Source organism: Fusarium redolens, assembly GCF_020744475.1.
Source record: "Fusarium redolens strain MPI-CAGE-AT-0023 chromosome Unknown BKA55scaffold_1, whole genome shotgun sequence".
In the NCBI taxonomy this organism is placed as follows: Eukaryota; Fungi; Ascomycota; class Sordariomycetes; order Hypocreales; family Nectriaceae; genus Fusarium; species Fusarium redolens.
In genome coordinates this window covers 2,164,357-2,185,305 of record NW_025763664.1, presented here as the reverse complement: position 1 = coordinate 2,185,305, position 20,949 = coordinate 2,164,357, and the positions used below count along the sequence as shown (strand labels likewise).

Sequence of the window (20,949 nt, the reverse complement as noted above, 5' to 3'; positions counted from 1 at the left end):
GGGACCCAACGTTGATCTGGGGAGAGCTACTAGCTCGGGTCGGTAGCTGGGCGATTTAGTTTTTGTCGCCTCGGCAGCCCGGTAGGGTAGAAGAGTCGACGCTAGAAAACTTGACCCGTAGAGCATACGATGACCACGATGACCACGATGCTCTGCTCTGCTCTGCAGGCTAGGCTAGAGACGAGAGACAAAGGGATGTAATTTGATGAGGGGATCGGAGTGTTGATATGCTTTTCCCTTGTGGTAGAAGAGGGGGGGTTGATTAGAAAAGATGGTGTCGGCCAAGTGATGTTGAATGGTGATACTTTAACGTGGTGGTCATGGTGCTATGGATGTGAAAGCTGGGGGTGATGGAGCCTAAGGCAATGCTAGAAAAAAAGCGGGCACTTCCAATTCAAGAATGAATGCGGAGGCCAGAGAAAGAGAGACTCTAGGCCAGGCCAGGCCTTGTTCTCTGGCTTTGGCTTTTGGCTTAGGCTTGCGTAGGTAGGCTTGCGTTTAGGCTGGGGTAATGGGGGCCTTAGGACACTGGCGGATTGGCAGGAACATGCAAATCATCCAATCAATGTTTTTGGGTTACCTCGACTCTACTGTCACGGTGGGCTAATCCTGCCTACCTTCATCGTCTACAGTATGGAGTATCGTGAAGGTTCACCTCCGTCATAAGGTTGAGAGGGGGGAAATAAGTCGGGCCTAGACTTTGCAGTACTGTACGGAATTTATGGTAGCTGGTTACGGTGTGCCCTCCATCAAATCTTAGGTTTCTATCATCTCCTCCACCAAGACCGGACAATAATTGGACCCTGAAAAAAGGAAATCAGATGTTATTCTGTCCGGCATATTATCTCAAAAGAAGCAAGTATAGAAGACCCCTGTTTATTAGAGACAAGCTACCTAAGTAGGTAGACATCCATTGAGTAATTCGATAGGTCAGAATTGCTCCTGAATGTCCGTGAGCTTTAACCGTTGAAGTAGGCCAGCGTCAGACCATTGGATTGGACCCAAGCCAACTCACGGCAATCGTCGATGAAGTGCTCCTTATTTTCCGTATGTAGGTGACTTTGAAGTCGGCAAGCTCGTGATGCAGAGTGTCAATGGGGGCTGGGACTTGCAGAGAAGAGAGACTTGGGTTTGTTGCATGCATCAACTGGATGCGCATAGGAAGCGCCTCTGACGTGATGTTGTTGAATAACCCGCACTCACACCAGAGTTGGAGTCTAGAGACCAAGAACGGGACTCGGTTTGGTGGATAACTAACCGAGAATCAAATGCTGGTCTGTTTAGCTCATCTATCGTTCATATGGATCTCGAGGTCCATCTCGATGAGACGATCGAAACTGCCGAGTACAGTCCCTCATCACGATACTTGACTTCATTCAACTAACAGACAAGACAGACTCAAAGGACAAAGGATGGCTGGTGGTGTGCATGTCCCTTGTACTTACAGGGCTTGGGTCCAAGTTAGACGCAGTTACAGTGAAAGCGGATTGGCCGCTCCACACTCGGAATCGATATGCTAACGCAGATGAAGCTTCATCGGCCCCACCGACGTATCCCCGACCAACCGAAGGCTGATATATCAGAACATCCATGGATCACATCAGGTGAATCGGTAACAGAAGAGGCATGAACGAATAAACAGGTTCAAGGTTGCAATGGGTTCTTTACATGATACGAGAGCTGCAATATTTGTAGCATATGGAAGGAGAATACCTGAATACATAGATGACTCTTTGTCATACCCTGGGCCAACAGCAATTACATAGGATGTAATTGATGTAAGCCCCGCTCAACAGGTCCAATGAGGATGCCCTCGACAATGGAGGATGTCTTTGTATTGAATTTCTTCCACTGACAAGCTGCAGCGTCATCGTGTGTCGTAGCTCAACTGACCCAACTCCCCTCGTGACCTTGCTTACTAGGACCCGTTGGTAACACGATCCAAGGGACTCGCGGATCAAGATCGACTCCGCTTAACTTAGCCTTTGACTCCGCTTTTTAGCTCTGTAGTAATTCAAGCTTTCTTACTTGCTGGTGCTCACGTCACTTTCCGAACCTCAAGAACTGCTTTTACTCTGCTATGATGATCAACAGAGCTTGTGAGGCCTAAGAATTGAAGATACAGTCTACGCACTGAGTATCATGCTAAGCTAGAACTACAGTGTATTGGTGTCTTTCTTCACCGTTGAATATCTCCGAGGACAGCCTAACCAGAATTGACCTTATCCTTAGGGAGTAAGAGTACTTAGGATAGAGATCCTAAGTGACAAAAAGATTTAGGTAAATTTAGTATAGGCCTGGTGGGCCTTTAGATTAGCCTTTTTTGGCACCTTAGCTCAAGGCCAGGAGTTTTCTTGGCTCCCAGCTTACCTATGTTGATTCACAAGCCAATGTCCAGATATTGCCCTTTCTTCCAAGATATCATACAGAAGTTGTGGCCAGGCTATGTACTCATCTGCAAGAGACGAGATGCAGAATCAGTTCTTATACGACACCAAGGAGATGTATCATGCAGCCCGTTTCCACCAAGTGTCGATCCTCACGATCAACAACACTCGATTCTCATTCGTCCTTATGGCCCGAATTTGTGTCAGGTTCATTGTGCATCTCATCGTATGTTGATCATGATGTTCCCAATTTAAATGTCTTAAAGCACATCATTGTTGTTACAGTACAGTAGTCCTCACGGGTGGATGATTAAAAGTGAGATCACTGCTAAGAAGGCTGCCTGATCATAAAATAGTTCAGAGTTTCAGACTTAGAAAACCTAACCCCGAGAGATGTCTCACTCCACTCCCCTACCTAAGTCATAATCGATGTTGCTACGACAGTAAGGGCCGATGTCGGTCCATTCGTGATTGATTCTTAACCACAACCTCCACGCTGTTTTCGACCTTTATAGGAGTATTCGCACATGAAATATTTCGCTGAAATGGAATATGATGCGTGAATCTGCTGAGTCGCTGTCAAGGATTTCTCCACGGTGCGGTTGTCTTAAACTTCTGCCGCTTCGACTATCCCAGTATCTCAATCAGGGCACAATATACTTAGTCGGGACTGTCGTTTAGTTCTACCTGGCTCTCACTGAGATATGCATTGTTTAGTAGATAAATAAAGTCTCTTTGGGGGCAGAGAACCAAGTTAATTGCAGAAACTTTGTTTGAAAAGAATTCCTTCGATATAAGCCAGGCTTGGCCCCTGTTACCAAGTGACGATAACTTTAAGATCATATCTCGATGACAAGAACCAGTCCGTTCCTTCTCCACTGCAACTTGCTGCTGTATTTCACTCAATTGGGTCTTTCGGACTTCACCAACAACCCGATTGCATATTGTAGTGAATAGTACTCGAAGCATCAGTGAGTAAGTGAACTTTGTAAGATGGGGATGCCGTTTGCGGAAATGGTCAAGATCCACCCATACGAGCCCTGGAGAGACAAGCTTTGACACAGAGTAGGGTTTTCCTAGATATTATCAGTAATTTTAAGATGTGTGTCACGGCTTCCAAATCAATGCATATTCGAAATGCTACTCTGGTTTAATAAATCATATGATATTCGTTTCAGATCCTGCCTGATATGTGACAATTGTAGTTGATGCTTCTCATGATTCTTCCAAGCCAGCCCATCTAAATCATTTCTCCTTCAGTTGTATAACAATCTCCTTAGGACACAAGGTTGGGTCTCCTGTATATCATCAAGCCCAGGATGACAACCACGTGCTTAAGCATCAATGTATTGTTGAAAGAAAGAATCGAGAAATGAATGTGGGTTGTGATAGACTGTATGCGTTTTCTGACAGAAGTTTGCGTATGAAATCCATGGAGTGAAGGAACAAGGGTCGGATTCTCTCTAGTTGCTTATGATGCGGTCGTTTAGATAAAGACTGTGTATGTTAGTATGCAGTGGTGTGTTCGTAACGTCGTTATGTTTGAGTGAGTGTGTGAGTCGAGGCGATGGAGTCTTATTCTCCAACCGAGATGACTACATCGCCCTTGCATTTGCCATATGAACAGCATTCGGATGCGTCCATGTCGCCTTTAAGAATAGCATCGACTTTAGACTGGAACAACTGTTAGCATAGATGATGCCTTCACAGAAAATGGGCACTTACTTGAGGGCACGGCCCATTTGGTGAGATAGAAGAGGTTGGAATAGGTGATGCCATAACCAGGGCAGCAGAAGCAGCGAGAACGAGAGTGTACCGCTTCATGATGAGTTTATAAGGAAAAGTCGGTAAACGAGAGGGACTACTAGAGTCGAGTAAAACGAACGTGTTTGGTGAAAGAGTGGCTGAAGAACGAATGACAATAGTTTGAATAGAGAGAGAGAGAGAGAGAGAGTGTGTGTGTGTGTGTGTGTGTGTGTTGAGGAGCGAGTCGAGGGAGAAGAGGAAGTTGGTCTGATTTATATGGCCTGGAGGTCACTGCGCAAACTCAACGTTTGACCATAGATTCAAGAGAGATTCGTCGAAAGCAGGGAATCACTCACTGGTAGTGGAGTCACTGCCAAGATTGCCTTGGGTCGCAAAAGAAGCTGCATGCGGCACTGACATCCATTTTTAAAGAGAGTTTACAAGGCAACGTTGGACTCATTTTTACGCAAACGTTGACAATGTTCATTCCAACCCAACTCGGATTTGGTGCGCACCTCATGCACTAATGCAGGTACACTACAGGCGACTTACAAGGGGACAAGGGCCCATATGCGTCATATTCCGGGGGTCACAATCGCTAATGAAACCTCGTAATCCAACTTCTTACATTGGATATATCTGCCGATATTGAACTCTCTGGTAAAGATCAGCCATGACAGTTGGAGAATTGCACCAATCACTACTGGCTTTTTCTCATGACACAGAAACAGCACCGAGACTTGGTTGCAGGTCAGGATGTACTACATGAGGAAAAGGAAACAAGGCCAGGCTTGTCTCGGGAGCAAGAAAACTTGAGACCTGAAGTGAGGGTGTCGAAAACAACTAACCAAAAGACTTCCTAGATCCATACTAAGCCCACCTAGATCTTTTTGTCGTTCAGGATAGTGCTCTTGTATTTTCTTACTTCCCTCAGCCAGGGTAACAAGTGGAACGAGAAACCCTGATAATAAGACAAAACAATGGAAACAATAAGCGGCATTCTTAGCGTTGCTAGAGCATTGTCATTTCAGCCCTACGCTTTTCTAATTGCAGTATTTTGAGTTCGGAAACGGTTCCAGCAGAGTCATTGCGTTAATGATTAGATTATGATGTTCCCATTTGCTGGGATAACAGATAAGAACGCGCTATCATCCAACATCAGCCAATGGATCTGCACAAACCATCATCTGCCGGTTGCGACCGTTGAGCAATCTCGCCTCATGCAAGGGAACTATGTGGTTATCAAGAAATGTCTTGGCGTTTCTCAGCCGCTTCCGAAAGTCCGGGTTCAGACAATGTTTCATATTTATGGGTAAGGCTATCGTAGCGCTCAGTTGACTGAGACAGCAAAAACATGATTTAGGAGAAAAACTAAGCAAGTCTTGATGACGTAGGGAACGATAAATTGGAAAGGAAGCACTGGTAACCGTGCTATCAAAGGGCATTCCTAAGAGCGGCGATACTCTTCCGAGCACCTGATGATGCGTTTTCAGAACTGCCAATGCTCACAACCGTCTCCTGGGTGCGAAGAACGCCTTCCTTCACCCTCAGAAGACTTGCATTAGCGATCTAACATGACCAATTTCAGAGAAACCTCGGGACGAACTGTAACCTCTGAAGTTGCCAGTACCAAACCTAGGTCGGAAGTCTACTGATGCCCCGAAGCAAACCCCAGCCTCTATCTGTTATTTGGCTCTGCTTTCATCAAACTCGGGAGTTTTCCTTGGAAGAGGGTAACAGTATCACAACATGATAACACATGGTTCAACATAAGGAATCGGTTCTGGCAAATTATTATCATGGTCATATCTCCTTCGGGTACTCTCTGTTGATACAGCCTCATAAGCTTTTGTTGTCGAATCGGGGACTATCAGCTATCCTACAAGCTGGTCTAAAGCAATTTGAATCCCCGAAAAGGGCTCAATGGCATGATGAGTTCCGTAATCAAACAGAAGATTCTTATTACTATCTACATCCGAGCCATTCTTCTCCAACGTCCATACCAACAGCACAGGGCTGATGCTTCCTGTGTTGAAATGCAGCAGCTGATATAGAGGCCCCGATATTCCAAGTACATGTCTCATAATTCAATACTATCAAACCTTCCAAATCCAAGAATAATAAACAGCTCACCAAACTCCCAGCCCTACAATGCCAAAAAGCTTGACTACCACGACCAAACCTCAGCACCCACTCCTCCAAGCACAACCTTGACCTTCTCGCCATCACTCTCCCCTATGACAGCAATATCACCAGGATCAGCAACACCGCTATACGAATCGGCCACCAGTTTCACATTGTTCACTTGAACTCTCCAGACCTTGACCCTCTGATCGTTGCTGACAGTAATGCCGAATGTCTCTCCCCCACGTCGCACGAGCACCACACCGTTGATTGCTGCTGCATGGGCCTTGCGTACAATGCCACGACTTGAAGTTGTGTATCTACGTTTGTCTGACTCGTTTGACATAGGTACTAGCGTTGTCACACCAAGACCGTTGTCATCGCCTCCTGTGAGAACTAGAAATCCTTCAGGTGTTGGCTGAAGATCTAGGCACTTGATACTGCTTTGGTGAACCGGCGCCACCTGGACAAGAACATGGCTAGATACTTCTCCTCCAAAGGTGACCTCCCAGGTTGTCAGGTGTCCATCCGTAGCAGCGGTAAGTGCCGAAAGACCGTTCTCGTCCACCCCGAGATGGCGGACCTGTGTGAGACAAGCTCCCGTGTACGACATGCGAGCTAGGAGGTGGAAGCCTTCTCCTGGTGTGTAACGATATGTTTTCAATGTTGAGTTTGACAGAACCATCGTGATGATGATGCTTCCATTGTCAACCTTGCATGCATCAAAATCCATGATGCGAAGATCTGCGGCAGGACTCTTGTCTTCAAGAATCGCTTCGCACAAGATTCCGAGGCCTTTGTACTGTGAGTCTAGCCTTCGGACAGACCATACGAAGAATTCTTCGAAGCCAGCACTGCTGAGGAGGTAGTCATCTCCTACCCAGTGAATCTTTTGTAGTCCCGATATGTGAAGCTTGGTGGAGGTTACACATCGAAGTCCGCCACTATTCTTCGTTCCACATTGTTCATCTTCATACTCCCAGATACGAACAGTTGTGTCCTCAGCGCCGGTTGCAATATACCGACCACTGGCACTTAACCCCCGAATCTCTCTTCCGTGTGTTCCATATCTCAGCGGGCGATGCATCGGGTTGTGTTGCGAGAATATGTAAAGCTTAGTTGCTCTGGTATAACCAAATCGCACACGGTTGTGGTTGCTGGGATCATGAGCAATAGTAAATGTCCGGTGCGCACCTCCACAGTCGATTGAAGCAATTTCTTCCCGACGTGTTTCGTTCCATACGATGAAGTTCTTGCTCTTGAAGCCATACAAGATCAACTCGGGAGATTCATCTTGAGTAAACCAACCACCTTCTATATCGGCGCCAGAAGGAGCAGCGACCTCATGCTGGAGGTGCAACCGTACTTCATCGCCGAGATCTTCAATCTCGTAAATTCTGTACTTTGTATCTCTGCTCGTCGCCAAGAAGTATAAGGGAGCTTCTTGTCCATCGGTTGTTGGAAGAGGTACTAGGCCGGTAATAGCGTCGCGAGTGTTGAATCTGAAGTCCAGGATGGGGCGGAACTCGTTTCCTGACTGTCTCAATAGTGCAAGAAAGCCATGGCGCGACCCTATGGCGATCAAATCCTTCCTAAAACGAGCAGCAGATATAGCAACAAATCTCTTATCGATACCACGAATATCTGCCGTTGCTACAACAGCTCCTGTGCGCCAGTCGATTGAAAAGTACTGGGAGTCTGAAGTTCCATGAATGTGGACAATTAGTTCTGTAAGACCTCCCACTGAACTGGATAAGATGGATATGTTGAAGATCTTGCCCGGCACAGAGCCAAGAACCTTTACCCCCTGAGATTCAGAGAAGTAGTACAGCTTGCCACTTGTCGTACCAAGAATAGCAGCTCCGTCACCTATCGTCTGGAGAGTATAGCACGTCTGAAACTCGACGTTGAGCTCATCTTCCAGTTCAATCTCTTTCCACTCCAAAGCCGGTTGGAAGGTACCTAAAAGGAGTCGTCCCCAATTTGTGGTAACAAGCATACGATCATCAGAAATGAAATCATAGCGGCTGAATATCTCATTTCCACGAACAGATTTCAAGGTTCGTAGATTAGGTAGACTGGCAGCTATCTCGTCGAAACCAAGCCCGAGTAATTCGTGGGTTGACCCTGATGCTGCAGGGGCCAATGAGGCAGGTTGTGTGATGAGAGAAATCTTGCTGTCAGCGCCTCCGGTTGCGATAAGTGTTTGGTCTCCCTTATTCACTACAACATGCGCCCAGAGATGCTTTCCATCGTGCACGGCGTATGTCTCGATGTGCTTCAACGAACCAGAAACTTTCTCGGGTGAGATATCGAGGTTCAGCTGCCATCTCTGTGCCGTCGAATCTTCTCCAAAAGAGTACAGCGATAAAGGACTTTCTGGGAGTGTTTCGCCTTCCGTGAGTTGGGCGAACTTGACACCCCAGATTCTTGATAAATGTCCCATGATAGTCGCGATAGGTCGTAGCTCTTCCGCCCTGGGCCCATCATCCAGGCCCGCTTTTGATCCGAATCCTGTCTCTCGTGGTGCAGCGAAGTCATGCTTTTCAAGTGACCCATCCCGTCCTGTGATGTTCCAGATTCTCACAGTTCGATCATCACTGCAACTTGCAATGAGTCTCAATTTTGTTCCATCGTCACAGGGTAGTTCTTCTGAGATATCAACGCCAAAGATGGATCCTTCATGCCCGTTCAAGATGGCCAGGAGTTCTGAACGACTCTCTGAAACATAGCAACGCCAAACAAGAATCTCGCCAAAGATTGTACCTCCAGCCATGAGAACAGTGTCTTGGTCTAGCCACTTTAGTCTCGCAGCGTAGAGAATTGGTCGTGAAGGCGAAACAATAGATCCAATAACTGGTGAATCGTCTCCATTCAAGTGTAAGTGGACGACTTCGTTGTGAGCCGTTGCGAGTACTGCAGAAGAGTCGTCATATGGTGACGGTGCAACATCGTAGATCCAGTCTGGAGCAGCTGTCTTCTTCACAACCACTTGAGCATCCGTCGTGTTCTCGATAAATCCCTCAATATTCGAAACCACTGCAATCTGTGCAGCACCCCAGGCCAACACTCGTCCATTACTTAATAGGCGTATTCCATGGATAGGCTGTGCAGAGAAGACACGAACGCTGCCTACACGCAATGCATGGCTGGATTGAAGATCGTAGAGAGTTAAGTGAGTGTCCTCGCCAGCAAGAAGATATTCTGCATCACGGAAGAAGGCGAGTGAGGTGATAGGACCCTGGAAGAATTCCTGGGTGAGGCTTGACTGGTATGTGTGAGCTCATGATAGCGGGGGAGGGGCACTTATGATCACAACTCACATTTGCCATTATCAGAAATGGGAAATAAAATTAGAGAAATTTTGAAATATATGCTCGCTTATTTATTCATGACAGGAGTGATCTTGATGTGCCTATAACAGCTCATGCGTGGAGTCAGGCGTAGAGCTAAATTTGTCTTGTATGAGTGAGGTTTTGTGTGGATTCTCAGTCAGCCATGACAGAAAATTTTTGGACTGGCTCTATTTGTTACCAAGGCCCGTCCTGATGAAGCATCACTAAATTTTTTTGAACCATCACAACAAATCGGACAAAATAATAAATGCATTGTGTATATTTTTATGCTTTGAGGGTGAATGTGTAAGATAGCTATGTATGTTCATTCATTGCCAATAAATTGAAAAAGAAAACGTTTGGGTATCATGCCATCCGGCATCTTCCCGTCACCAATATCCACCAACTTCCTTTGCAAAGCCATAAACATAATCAAATCCCTTTCATGACGTTGTGAGTGCTGTGGCAAACAATATCCTGTCATTCAATCCCGATTACCAAAAACAAACCCAAACGCCATTAATGCAATCATCATCAGATGTCAAATAGACTTAAAGAATCATGTCATAGAGTTATTCGCACCGGTTTAAGCGCGATGAGAGTAGGGTTCGTAGGCGAGGTCAGAACGGGCAGTACCGCTGGGGTAGCGAGGAGCACCGTACTGAGACTGGGACTGGTTGTGGTTGTAGTAGCCGGTCTGCATCTCGTGGTCGTCACCGAGAGGAGCGTAAGAGCCGTGCTTGTTGGTAGCACCACCGAGGAGCTTCTCGCCATCAGATCGGCGGTTCTTGTTGTCGCGGCTTCGGCGCTCAGGCTTGCAGCAGCAGATGGTGAACATCCAGAAAAGACCAGCAGCGATGGCGAAAGCGGCGGCAATAGAGACGCAGGCGAAGAAGCGGCCGTTGATATCACCCTTGACACCGTAGAACTTGGCTGTGCCCTCGACAGCACCAACAACTGTACCAGCAAAGACACCAGAAAGTACGACAGCGGCGATAACGAGAGTGGATGCAATACCAGCGACGATCCATGTCAAGCAGGAGAAGATGCGAGAGCAGTTGGAGAAGATACCGAGAATAATCTCAGCAGCAAGGGCGACGAAAGCTGCGATGTAGACGACCTGAGTCCACTTGGTGACAGTCTTGAAGGCCTTGAGAGCACTCTGAATCTCATCAGGGAGCTCAATCTGGACATTCTTGTCGGCACCGATGAGATAAGAGGTGTTCAGCTTCTTGTTGGCCCAGTCAAACTCGGGCTTCTCGCACTTTCGCTTGCCATCCGAGTCGGTCTTGCAGAAACCCCAGAGGTTGATGTCGTAGTACTTGTCGAGACCGAGCAGCTCAGCGGTAATGTTATCCTTGACCTTGTCGGCACGCTCCTCGATCACCGGCACATCGCGGGTATCCAGCTTGAAGTCCTTGAGGTCGAGGTTATCGATAATGTTGCCGACATCGGCAGGGCTGATGCTGAGGTTCTTGACATCAATTCGGAAGATGTAGAGAGACTTGTCGGCGACACCAGCGAGGGCACCGACGAGTAGGAAGATGATGGAGCCGACTGTGAGCACAAACGGCAATAGCACGCAGAAAAATCGACCGACGCCCATTGTTGCTGTGTGTGATGTAGTTTTTGGTGGTTGTTATTAAAGTATGCGGCGGATATAAACCGTGAGTCGGAGATCGAATCGGAATATGACGTAGAGTTAGCAGAACGAGTGCTGTGCTGCTATAAGCGAATGACTCTATTCGAGTGAGTAGAACGAAACGCGACAGATAGAAAATGACGCGAACGTAAAAAAAGGGAAAGATGAGATGAGACGAGATAATAGAGGAGAGAAGATTATCACCAAAGGGAAGAGGAGGATGGTTTTATAAAAAGCTGAACACAGCCCAGGGCACCACCTGCAGGTAGGCAAGTTCCAGGTTGGGCTGGGCGTGAGCACTAACCGTTGTGCTGCAGTACAGTTACGCACGAACAAACAGATGAGGGGGTTGGATGTTGGTTGACGTGGAGTGGCGCAGCGAGCCCCTGCACCCGGGACAGGCAAGATCCCGCGCTGAGCTCGTACTGTGATATCAGTGCTATGAATAGTCATCGCGTACAGTGCGTAAATATCACGTTCTGCCTCGTCCGCCTGGAGGCGTTGCGCTTACGACTCCCCCAGTTACCCAAGCCCAAAAACCCAAGCCTGGTTGTTACAGCTTGAGGTCAGGTTCCCACTAAAAAGGTCACAGTGGAGAGATAGGGCGCTCAGCCACTCATCCACGCTTTCACTCTTTTTGATGAAGCTGAGCTCGTTCGCTTTTCGCTTGTCTAACCTTCAGGCTGTGCTAGTCGAAACAGCTGAAAAATAAACATGCACCTGGCTTGCGACTACGGTGAGGTTATCTGCTCTCATCAGGTCCTGTTGTTAGAGGAACTGCTGTAAGCTTTGGATCTCCCCACGATCAACATGACGATCATGTCATTGGCCCAGCAGCATACATGATATTGGTGGCTGGAGGAAGTCTAGTGGTGACAATTGATACACTGAAAGTTTCCATTGCGGAATTAACAACTATGATGACATTGCTCCGCAACTAATACACCACGGATCACTTCCTCCTCTACTCGTCCATCTGATCAAGCAACAGTTTACGATTATCGAACCAAAATATGGATCCATATCCCTACAGAGTGTAAACGCAGGGACCCTGAGCTTTTGGTGCTGACGACACCTGCCAGGATATAGATCCACCTCCAAACACCACCTTGAATTTTTTCTCCATGATCAACACTGGAAAACAAACAAGAACAACAAACGGGATGACTTGTATGACTACGGCAACTGGACGGGATAATGCAGACGGTGGACTCTATTTTCACCGACAAGTGACACAATTTAAGTTTGTGCAAGATTGAGTTACCGTTGTCAAAGAGAGCGGGTGTCAGATGGAAACACCCGTTGTGCTGACAACGAAGGATAAAGCATGAAGCTGTCCAGCAGCTGCTACGTCAGAGTACCATGCCCAATCCTTATCCACAACCGAGATGTGGGATGAAATTCCGCTATTCGGTCAGGTAAACGCAGCCTTACAAGAGACATTTTTCGCGATATGATCGTTTGCTCCCCCTGTCTTGATTCCTGTCTGAAGGAACTGTCATGCAAAGCCTCCCTCCATCTCTAAAACACAGCCTTTGCTAGTCCCGGGTATCGAGAATGTGTACGTATACCGCGTCTAATTTTAGATTTTGCCGCGTTTTTTTGTCTTGCTCAGCCCTCACTGTCAGTCTCACTCTTTTACTAGGATCCCCCCACATTAGATTGGCTTGACTGACTCTGCTGCACCGCCTTCGGTACAGGCCGTTACCGGCACATGGGAACTGATTGATAATTTGTTACGGAGGAGCCAACGAATGATGAAACTGCGGCATCTTTATTTTGACATCAAACTCAATTATCAATTCATCCCACTATCAACCGAAAAGATATCCATCCACCGACTTTTCATCTACGTTCTGACCATTTGTCACCGGTTTAGGAATGGTTAAGCTTACGCATGCAAGGGCCAAACTCTGAGTCTGAAAGATGCTGACTTCAGCTGCCACGACTTTGTCACTTATCACCAAAGTCCTTCTTCCAAATGTAGCTAGTCATCATTTTTCGTACTGACCGACGTTTTGACACTACCGCTGGGCTGCTATCAATGTGGTGAGCTCCATACCTCCATCCTGGCATAAGATATTGATATGCAATGCCTATCCTAACATATGTACTACCTTTCGTTATTGACTAGAAGTGTTTCTTTGTCGTTGATGATGACAGTACTACTTCTAACACGTGTAAAAAAAAATTCTGCTGGTGCTTTAGCGAGGCCTCTCTCAGCTGTCAGGATACGATTCGTATCAAGGCTCAAACCCACCTTCATTATAGAAACCGATCTCGAAGTGATTCAGATGGTTACAATAAATACCCAATACCAGACACAGTAAAATAGCAAAGAAATCTGATTGACATACCTATTATATGATCTCATCTGCTGTATATTCTTTTGTCCTTCAAACCTAGCCCTATCATATATTACTTGCAACACACTAGCATAGGGTAACCCAGAGGAGCTGGCTATTCATCCAGGTCACAACTGGGGAGCATGAGATAGCCACCGCCTAACGGTAGGGTGGGCTAGGCATTGAAGCAACAAAGAGTCCGGGTCGGAGTTGAAGGTAATTATATAATTCTTGATTGGCTTGATCAAGATAAACGTCACTCACTTTCATGACATGTAATGGACACGCAAAAGTTGTAATATCATTTCCATATTTCAGACAAGTACTTAACATCTCTGCCATGTTTGGGCAAATTCTCTCTCAAGTTAATTCCTCAAAGCACAGAGCCATGCTAATTCCCATCGATGTTGCTTTTGCCCATTGAGCAAGCTGGTGTACTCATTCTACACGCACATGATATCTGAACAGTCAGGTTCCCAACAAAACTTCATGTACACAACATGATGTAAAGGTGGTCGACACAATCAACACGACAACAGTGGTCTGGTCAAGTTAGACTTCGAAGTTTTGTTCACCGACTCTCGCTCCTTTGTGAATGATTTTGAAGTTCACAGTTCCATCCTCACAATCCATCTGGATGCGATAGTCAAGCTGCGAGAAGGTTTGTCGCTTTCGATTGGTCCACTTGGGAAGCTTGTTGGTGTTGATGATTTTGTTCCAAGTGACAGTGCAAAGTTCTCGAACGTTGGCTGAGCCTTTAGGTGCCCTTGCAGGCGGAGGGAAAGTCGTCGTGCAGTAGATTGTCTCAGAGGTCTGGACTGTGCTGTCTGAGCAAAGGCGGTAGTACTCGTGATGAACTGGACGCTTCTCCGAAATATCTTCACCCTGGTAAAAGAAAATATGTTAGCAATGAACTATTATCCACCCTGGCCACCTTCTTACCTCCTTTAGAAACCACTCCATCTGGTTACCGGTCTTGTATTCTTGTTCGTCATCATTCCAAGTCTTGTCCACCTTCTTGTGCTTTCCCGCGATGAAAGTAGTGTGGTATTTAACACCGTAGCTCATTCGAGCGACTCGTGCCTCAACATTGACACCCACGCTCAAAGAGGGATCGTGTCGGAGCAATCCTTGCACAACAGCGCCGCGGCAGATCGCAGTCCACCTATACTCATGTCAGTATGCAAGTGCCAAGTTCTTTCATTCAAATCATAACTGCATACGGCTTAGTCCCACGAGACTGTAGGATCGTTGCTTCGAACCGTTCGTGAAGACAGTTGAAGAGGTAACGACTACGGCCAAAACCTCCGACGAGAATGATGTACTAGGCGGCAAAGTTAGATATTCACCTTGAGAATTTTTGGATAGCATCCATACCTTAGGGGCTCTGTGACCTTTGGCCTGAATCGCATCCACTTGCTGGCCAACAAGGGTTTCGATTTTACCCGCGATTGGGGAGAACACGGACAAGATCTCGTCACTGCAGATAGAGTCAGTTGAGCATTTTTACTCCGGATACCCAAACTCACGAGGTGAGCTCAACTGTTGCGCGGCACTTCAAGCCCGTGGACAAGTCGCTACTGCAACTTTCCGGCAGATCGACGGGCCATGTTCGAGGCTGATTCTCGAACTGAGGTTTGATGCCATGTTCCCATTGATCGTTCAGGAACTTCTTCTCATCAGCATGACCGACGAAGTTCCATGTACCCTTAGGAGCTTTGTTCTTGATGAGTTTGATGAAACCCTCGTCAAGAAAGACACCGCCGCAAAGACCGCCTAGCTATGAGTTAGCTATCTCAGGTTATTTCAGCAGGTTGGTGTATGTTTGTTGACAAACCGTCGCCTTTGACACACTCTTTGACGACAAACGGATCAGTTGATTCGAAGATGTAGCTTATGAGGTCCTTCAAATTGTTAGCAGTGTACAGTTCCGCTTCGAGATGGACTTACGACTGTGCCACCACCCGCATCACAAACAACGATAGTGTCACCAGTCTATAAGAGTCAGTATAATGAATTGAGCTTTTGTGTCAAGCGGTATTTGAGCCCATACATTGATTGTCGAGCGCTTAGAGAGATCCTTGATGGTCGCAAGGGCGGCAGCTTCAGGCTCTGAGATGAAATAAAGGGTAGTAGCGCCGGCAGAGCGTCTATCCATAATACCTGATTGTTGAGCGGCTTGCTTCATCCGCTGCTGGGCGTAGGCTGGCCAGATGGCTGGCAGCGTGATTACGACTTGCAGTTTACATCGTCTCACCAAATCGGCGCCGATGGCACGCTTGATGGACTCGGTGGAGTGGTCCCAAAGGTTGCGAAGGAAGGACGCAATAATCTCAATAGGATCTTTCATCACTTTGTTCTTGAGGCGACGAGCTTCCTGCAGTTGAGTCGAAGCCGCAACTTCAACAGGGATGTCCTTGGCTTCGAGAAGCAATAGCTTGAACCACTTCAGTGGCTCATCCTCGGCAGGAATGCCATAGCCCCATTTGACATCCTGACCGTTCTCATCGTAGCAGAGCTGTGTGGGCGCCTTTTCGACATCTGAACAGTGATTGAGCTGAGAACCCCAGCTTGTGACGATCTCGATGTCGTCAGGCTGTCGGAAGTATGCCCAAGCAACACCCAAGAATCTATGAACATGTTCAGCATCTAATAAGAGAACGGAAATGATCAGCTTACGTAGTCCCGAAGTCGATGCCGATAATGATGGCATCGCTTTGCGGCTGGTTGGCAGTCATGATGTCTGAGTTCTCCTTGCGAAGGCGGATGATGACACTAGGAAGATTGGTGAGATAAAGAGAATGTTTGGGGGGAGGGGAATCTAAGAAGAAAAGAAGGAAATAAAAACACGAGAGAGAGAGAGAGAGAGGAGAAAGAGAGGAAAAAGAAATGCCGGTATGCGTGCCCGCACTTGATTGATTGCCAGTGTTGACAGTGCTTGCCAGGTGCCAACTGATAAAGGATAAAGGATGAAGGTGCCGTGCAATGCTGCATATAGAAGTTACGGGGCAGTGAATAATCATGAAAAAAGAACAGAGAGCCCAAACTCATCTGCAAAAACCCGTTTGCTTAAGCTGCATGCTTTTCTGTCACCATGAAGCAGCTCCAACTCCTTCCATCAGCACCACTTTTTTCATAAGGGGGACTTCAAAATTTCATTTATTTCTCTGCCTCTTTTATTCATCTCTGTTACTCTTGTTTGCCTGAGAATATTCACCTTTCTTCACCTTTGTGATTTGCTGAGAGTGGCATCACCATTCGCCTTTCGTCTGCCTTTGATCAGGTAGAGATTTCTGAGCAGCAACGTACCTTCCCTACATTAGGTGGTTTTAATACCAAAGGAGCTGCAGGGAAGCACTTGATTTTATCAACCCCGATAGCTCTGTGAGTAGAGCCCCCCTTCTCCATGTTCAGCCCTAGCACTTGCTGAGAACTTCAAACAGTCACCATCATGTCCCAACTCTGTTAGACTAGCCAAGGATGAGCTCTCGAGACAAGCCGTCAAGCCAACACCAAGTTGGTGGAGGGGGTCGCTCTGGAAATTCCATAGCCTCTGGGCAGCAAGTAAATCCTGGTGCTACAACTTATTCTCTCGTGGATGTGGGTAACCATGGGGGTGCTCCAGGACGACAGAGCAATACTTCATCCCAGCACAGTCTGAAAGATCACAATACCCCGTCTATGGATGAATTCTTGATGGTGCAGGAGCCGCGAATGAACGGCCTTCTTCAACATTCCGCACAACAGATAGAGGTGCAGCGGTCCACCCTTCAACAAGTGGCGAACCATCTCTCTGCCACTGCTACCAACATTGGGCACAGCATAGCCCAGTGGATTGGACATCCAGCCTCAGAGCAAGCAGCCAACCTTTATCACCAACTTGAAAAGTCTCACAGTCGATATGTTGATGTTGATACCAAGTACCGACAACTGAAGGATGAGTACCAGGCCCTAGAGAAGCGGCTGCAAGAGTCCAACACCAAGCTTGAGAATGCTATAAAGGAGCGGGATGAGCAGCGACGACTCGCCGAGATCGCCAACTGGACGGGTGCAACCAAGGTATCGGATGACGCTATCCAGAGCAAGTGGAAGCAGCTTGAATACAACATTCGAGCCATGGGGAGATCTTTGGCCAAGTGTCAAACTCGTCGCACCTCGAACGTTGCCATTAAAGACCGACTGTCCATGGCCGCGCCACGCTGGCCCAAGTTGTCGTTCGATGATAACCACACAGAGTTCGTTATCAGCGCTTATATCTGGATCATTGTCCAAGAGATCATTGAGGAAGGCAGTGAGATTTGGGGAGGTGATCATGGAGTAAACTTCAAAGCGATCTGTACTGATTTCATTGGTATGTACTGCCGTCGAGTGTGATATATTCACCTTAACATCTAACACCACTCCTCACAGGACTTGCTCCCGAGGGAGACAAACCTTCAGGCCGTGGTCCAACTCTCCGACATGTTGCACGATGGATTGCCCAGGGCGCAGCCTTCTTTGGACATTTCTTTGTCCGTGACGAGCAAGCCTTTAGACACCGAGCTGCCGCAGAGATTGAATTACTGAAATGTTTCTTAACCATCCCCACAGACAAATCAAACGCTGGTCTCCTTCAGGAGATGAAGGGCATCATTGAAGCTGCAATGGAGCTGGACGAGATGTTGATGAGCTCCAAGGCGATCTTTACTGTCTGTTGGCCCGAGATCAACAGCCCGAAGCGCCAGCGGTTCAATACAACCGAAATGGAGGCGTTTGTACGTGGCAAATACTTAACATCCAAGACTGTGGTCGAATTTGCCATCTCGCCTCTGCTCATCAAGATGGGCAACGCCGATGGCTGCAACTACGACAGCCGTATGGTCGTTTGCAAATCTTTGGTTGTATGTCGTTAACTGTTGTTGACACGGAGACAAGGTTATATGAAGGAGGCCCTTCATGGAAAGGAACACTTTATCCGAGTAGGACTGGCAGTGTTTCGGGGGCAGCAATGAACGCCACGTTTGTGATTTTGTTAAGTTACCAAGTACTGGTGGTTTATGTGGTTCTGTAGCTGTTGTGTCCGAGGCTAGGATGCCAGATTAGATGCCATGGGGATACAAAAGCCATAAAGTCAGAGTAGTTTGTTGTCAACTATGTTTTGTCTTACGTCGTACCAGTGCAGTGATGCTTCTCCTCTGTATTGTTCACCTTTACACAGAAAAGGAATAGTGTGCACTAGACCAGCTGCAAGCTGTCAAGCCAACGCGGGGATGGTTTCGGTGAAGGGAGCACGAGGGAGAGTCAGCTGTCACTGCACAGAGACTGTGTTATCGTAGGTGTCTAGTGTAACGAACTATTGGTTCACTACGGAGGCGAGAACGGCGGCCTCAAAAGGGCTGACTGATAGAGTGTGATTTGATACATCATTATGCTTTCGTCTGCAGTCATGGTAGGAAGAGGGGTTGAGTCTTGGCCTTTTCGCCATTGTGTATTAGCTGCTCTGAATAGTTGATATAGTGGTTGGATATATCAACTGATCTGGATCGAGAGTCCGAATGTTTGACCGAGTTTCTCGTTTGTTTCGAATCAGTGAATGGTCGAGACAAATCAAGCTCTCGCACGTGCCAACAGTTGTCTCCAACTCAGGTCAGTCTGAGTGTCAATCTCCAGGGATTCGGGTTAGTTATCAGGGGGGCCCGGGCCTTGAAGCCGTTACATTTCGTAGTCTTTGGTGACGAATCAATCCATGTCGATTTTATAGAGGTACAGATTAGATCTTACCAGTCCAAATCTGTCGAGCCTCCGGTTCAGGTCCCGAGACCCAAAGATAATGAGACGACCAACGTAGAAAACCGCCATATGACAGGTTTATGCGGAGGACGAATGCCGAAGTTATCAAGTCAGAGGAAACAATAGAGAATAGACAACTTGGTGAGAATCTTTGCTCTTATCAAGTCTTGTCAAGCTTGGCCCTCCCACATTCTTACGTATCATCCAAGGAATTGCTTGATACCCCTGCTTCACGCCCAACCTCGCATTGCTGAGCCTCCCCTCCATTGGGCGCCGATCAAGAACCACCCCGGACGAACCAGTCTTGGCTTCAGTGCTTGTCATTGAGCTTCTGTTTCAGTCTTTTTTGGCCTCTGTTGCTGTCTGTCTGTCTGCTGTCTTGTCTTGTCCTGTCTTGAGTGAAATCAATACGACGAGGTCAGCTCCGTCCAATGATCCTCTCAAGACGTCAACTGAACTGTTATCACTAACCACAAGACGCCCTGGTTCGAAATCACTGAACTCTGTCCGACAAACAAGAGAAGAGGGTGTGGAACCTTATTCCATAGCCTGCGCCTGTCCAAGCATGCCTGTCCTCCACTGTCTGTTCATAGCCTGAGCCTGAGCCGCCACTTCGCTTCCAAATTGACCTTATCTGGCTCCGCTCCGTTGCTCTACTACGCGCTGTAAGCTCTCGACCGGCCTCAACTCAACTCCTCATCTCGTCTTGGCTTTTTTTGTTGTTTTTTTGCTTTGCTTTGTGTGTGAGAGAGAGACTTGGGGTAAGGAACAAGGTCCAGGTGGAGGTGTTAGTGTGTACATACCTTGCCGAGACGAGACTACCACTACCACTACCACTACCACTACCACTACCACTACCACTACCACTACCACTACCACTACCTCTACCTCTACCTCTACCTTTAGTTGACTTACCTTTTCACTTCTGCAACACACTTGATCCATTGTTTCTTCCTCTTTCACCACAAACTCTAGACCCTCATCCGCTGCAATTGACAGTTGAGCCTATCTTTATTTGTGTCAGCGTCTGATTCAGGCACTCGACTTATCGTCCTTTTTACTCTATCGACGTCATCGCATGCGAACTACTCCGCCCGCCGTATATCTTGCTGCATCGCCTCTACAGCACTGTAGCACCTACACCTGCACCTACAAACTGTACCCATACCTATACCTATAACGATTACGATACCGTCTTCTGCCAACACCTGACCTGACACTCAACGTTTTGCCTTTAAACGCCTTGGCAATCTGATTTTTCATTCAATCTCACCTTACGATTACTTGACTTGCTTTTGCTGTTAGTTTGTCTTGTTCAGTACCTCCAATACCTTCCTCCACTCCATGTAAGTCTACCTGGTCCTCCACACTGTAGCTATACCTATTTTTTTCACCCGCGTCGTCAACACTTGAATGCGCCGCAACCCTACCATACGCAATCTTCACTCAACGTCAACCTCTTCCAGTGTGACTCAGCCTAACGTGGACTCTATCCAGATTCGAACTCGGCCTTTGCTCTTTCAGCGCTATCTCCGATCTCGTTCCGTTCGCCTTTTTTTTATCGTCTCCGGCTTCATCCCGGCGTTAACAGGCCATCCCAC

At 47.3% G+C, this 20,949-nt stretch overlaps 6 protein-coding genes across 6 annotated transcripts; 2 read left to right on the top strand and 4 right to left on the bottom strand.

Annotated features, from left to right (window-relative positions):
• Window positions 1-3,500: 3,500 nt before the first annotated feature.
• BKA55DRAFT_549294 (uncharacterized protein) lies at window positions 3,501-4,649 on the bottom strand. The gene is made up of 2 exons (XM_046191198.1): window positions 4,113-4,649; window positions 3,501-4,061 (listed from the first exon to the last, which is right to left on the bottom strand). The coding sequence occupies exons 1-2, from the start codon at window positions 4,209-4,211 to the stop codon at window positions 3,963-3,965; spliced, it is 198 nt and encodes a 65-aa protein (XP_046056442.1). The 5' UTR covers window positions 4,212-4,649; the 3' UTR covers window positions 3,501-3,962.
• A 1,489-nt stretch (window positions 4,650-6,138) lies between these two features.
• On the bottom strand, window positions 6,139-9,741 carry BKA55DRAFT_18931 (WD40-repeat-containing domain protein). The gene is made up of 2 exons (XM_046185067.1): window positions 9,581-9,741; window positions 6,139-9,525 (listed from the first exon to the last, which is right to left on the bottom strand). The coding sequence occupies exons 1-2, from the start codon at window positions 9,587-9,589 to the stop codon at window positions 6,301-6,303; spliced, it is 3,234 nt and encodes a 1,077-aa protein (XP_046056441.1). The 5' UTR covers window positions 9,590-9,741; the 3' UTR covers window positions 6,139-6,300.
• Window positions 9,742-9,857: 116 nt separating this feature from the next.
• BKA55DRAFT_549288 (SUR7/PalI family-domain-containing protein) lies at window positions 9,858-11,543 on the bottom strand. The gene has a single exon (XM_046191197.1). It carries the CDS (start codon window positions 11,196-11,198, stop codon window positions 10,179-10,181), a length of 1,020 nt encoding a protein of 339 aa, XP_046056440.1. The 5' UTR covers window positions 11,199-11,543; the 3' UTR covers window positions 9,858-10,178.
• A 2,308-nt stretch (window positions 11,544-13,851) lies between these two features.
• BKA55DRAFT_549285 (uncharacterized protein) lies at window positions 13,852-16,567 on the bottom strand. Its single transcript, XM_046191196.1, has 9 exons — window positions 16,259-16,567; window positions 15,633-16,209; window positions 15,530-15,574; window positions 15,417-15,483; window positions 15,109-15,355; window positions 14,957-15,059; window positions 14,803-14,903; window positions 14,522-14,744; window positions 13,852-14,464 (listed from the first exon to the last, which is right to left on the bottom strand). The coding sequence occupies exons 1-9, from the start codon at window positions 16,315-16,317 to the stop codon at window positions 14,132-14,134; spliced, it is 1,755 nt and encodes a 584-aa protein (XP_046056439.1). The 5' UTR covers window positions 16,318-16,567; the 3' UTR covers window positions 13,852-14,131.
• BKA55DRAFT_549283 (uncharacterized protein) lies at window positions 16,568-18,715 on the top strand. Its single transcript, XM_046191195.1, has 2 exons — window positions 16,568-17,930; window positions 17,990-18,715. The coding sequence occupies exons 1-2, from the start codon at window positions 17,060-17,062 to the stop codon at window positions 18,469-18,471; spliced, it is 1,353 nt and encodes a 450-aa protein (XP_046056438.1). The 5' UTR covers window positions 16,568-17,059; the 3' UTR covers window positions 18,472-18,715.
• On the top strand, window positions 18,716-19,515 carry BKA55DRAFT_549281 (uncharacterized protein). The gene has a single exon (XM_046191194.1). The coding sequence runs from the start codon at window positions 19,114-19,116 to the stop codon at window positions 19,291-19,293; it is 180 nt and encodes a 59-aa protein (XP_046056437.1). The 5' UTR covers window positions 18,716-19,113; the 3' UTR covers window positions 19,294-19,515.
• Window positions 19,516-20,949: the final 1,434 nt, after the last annotated feature.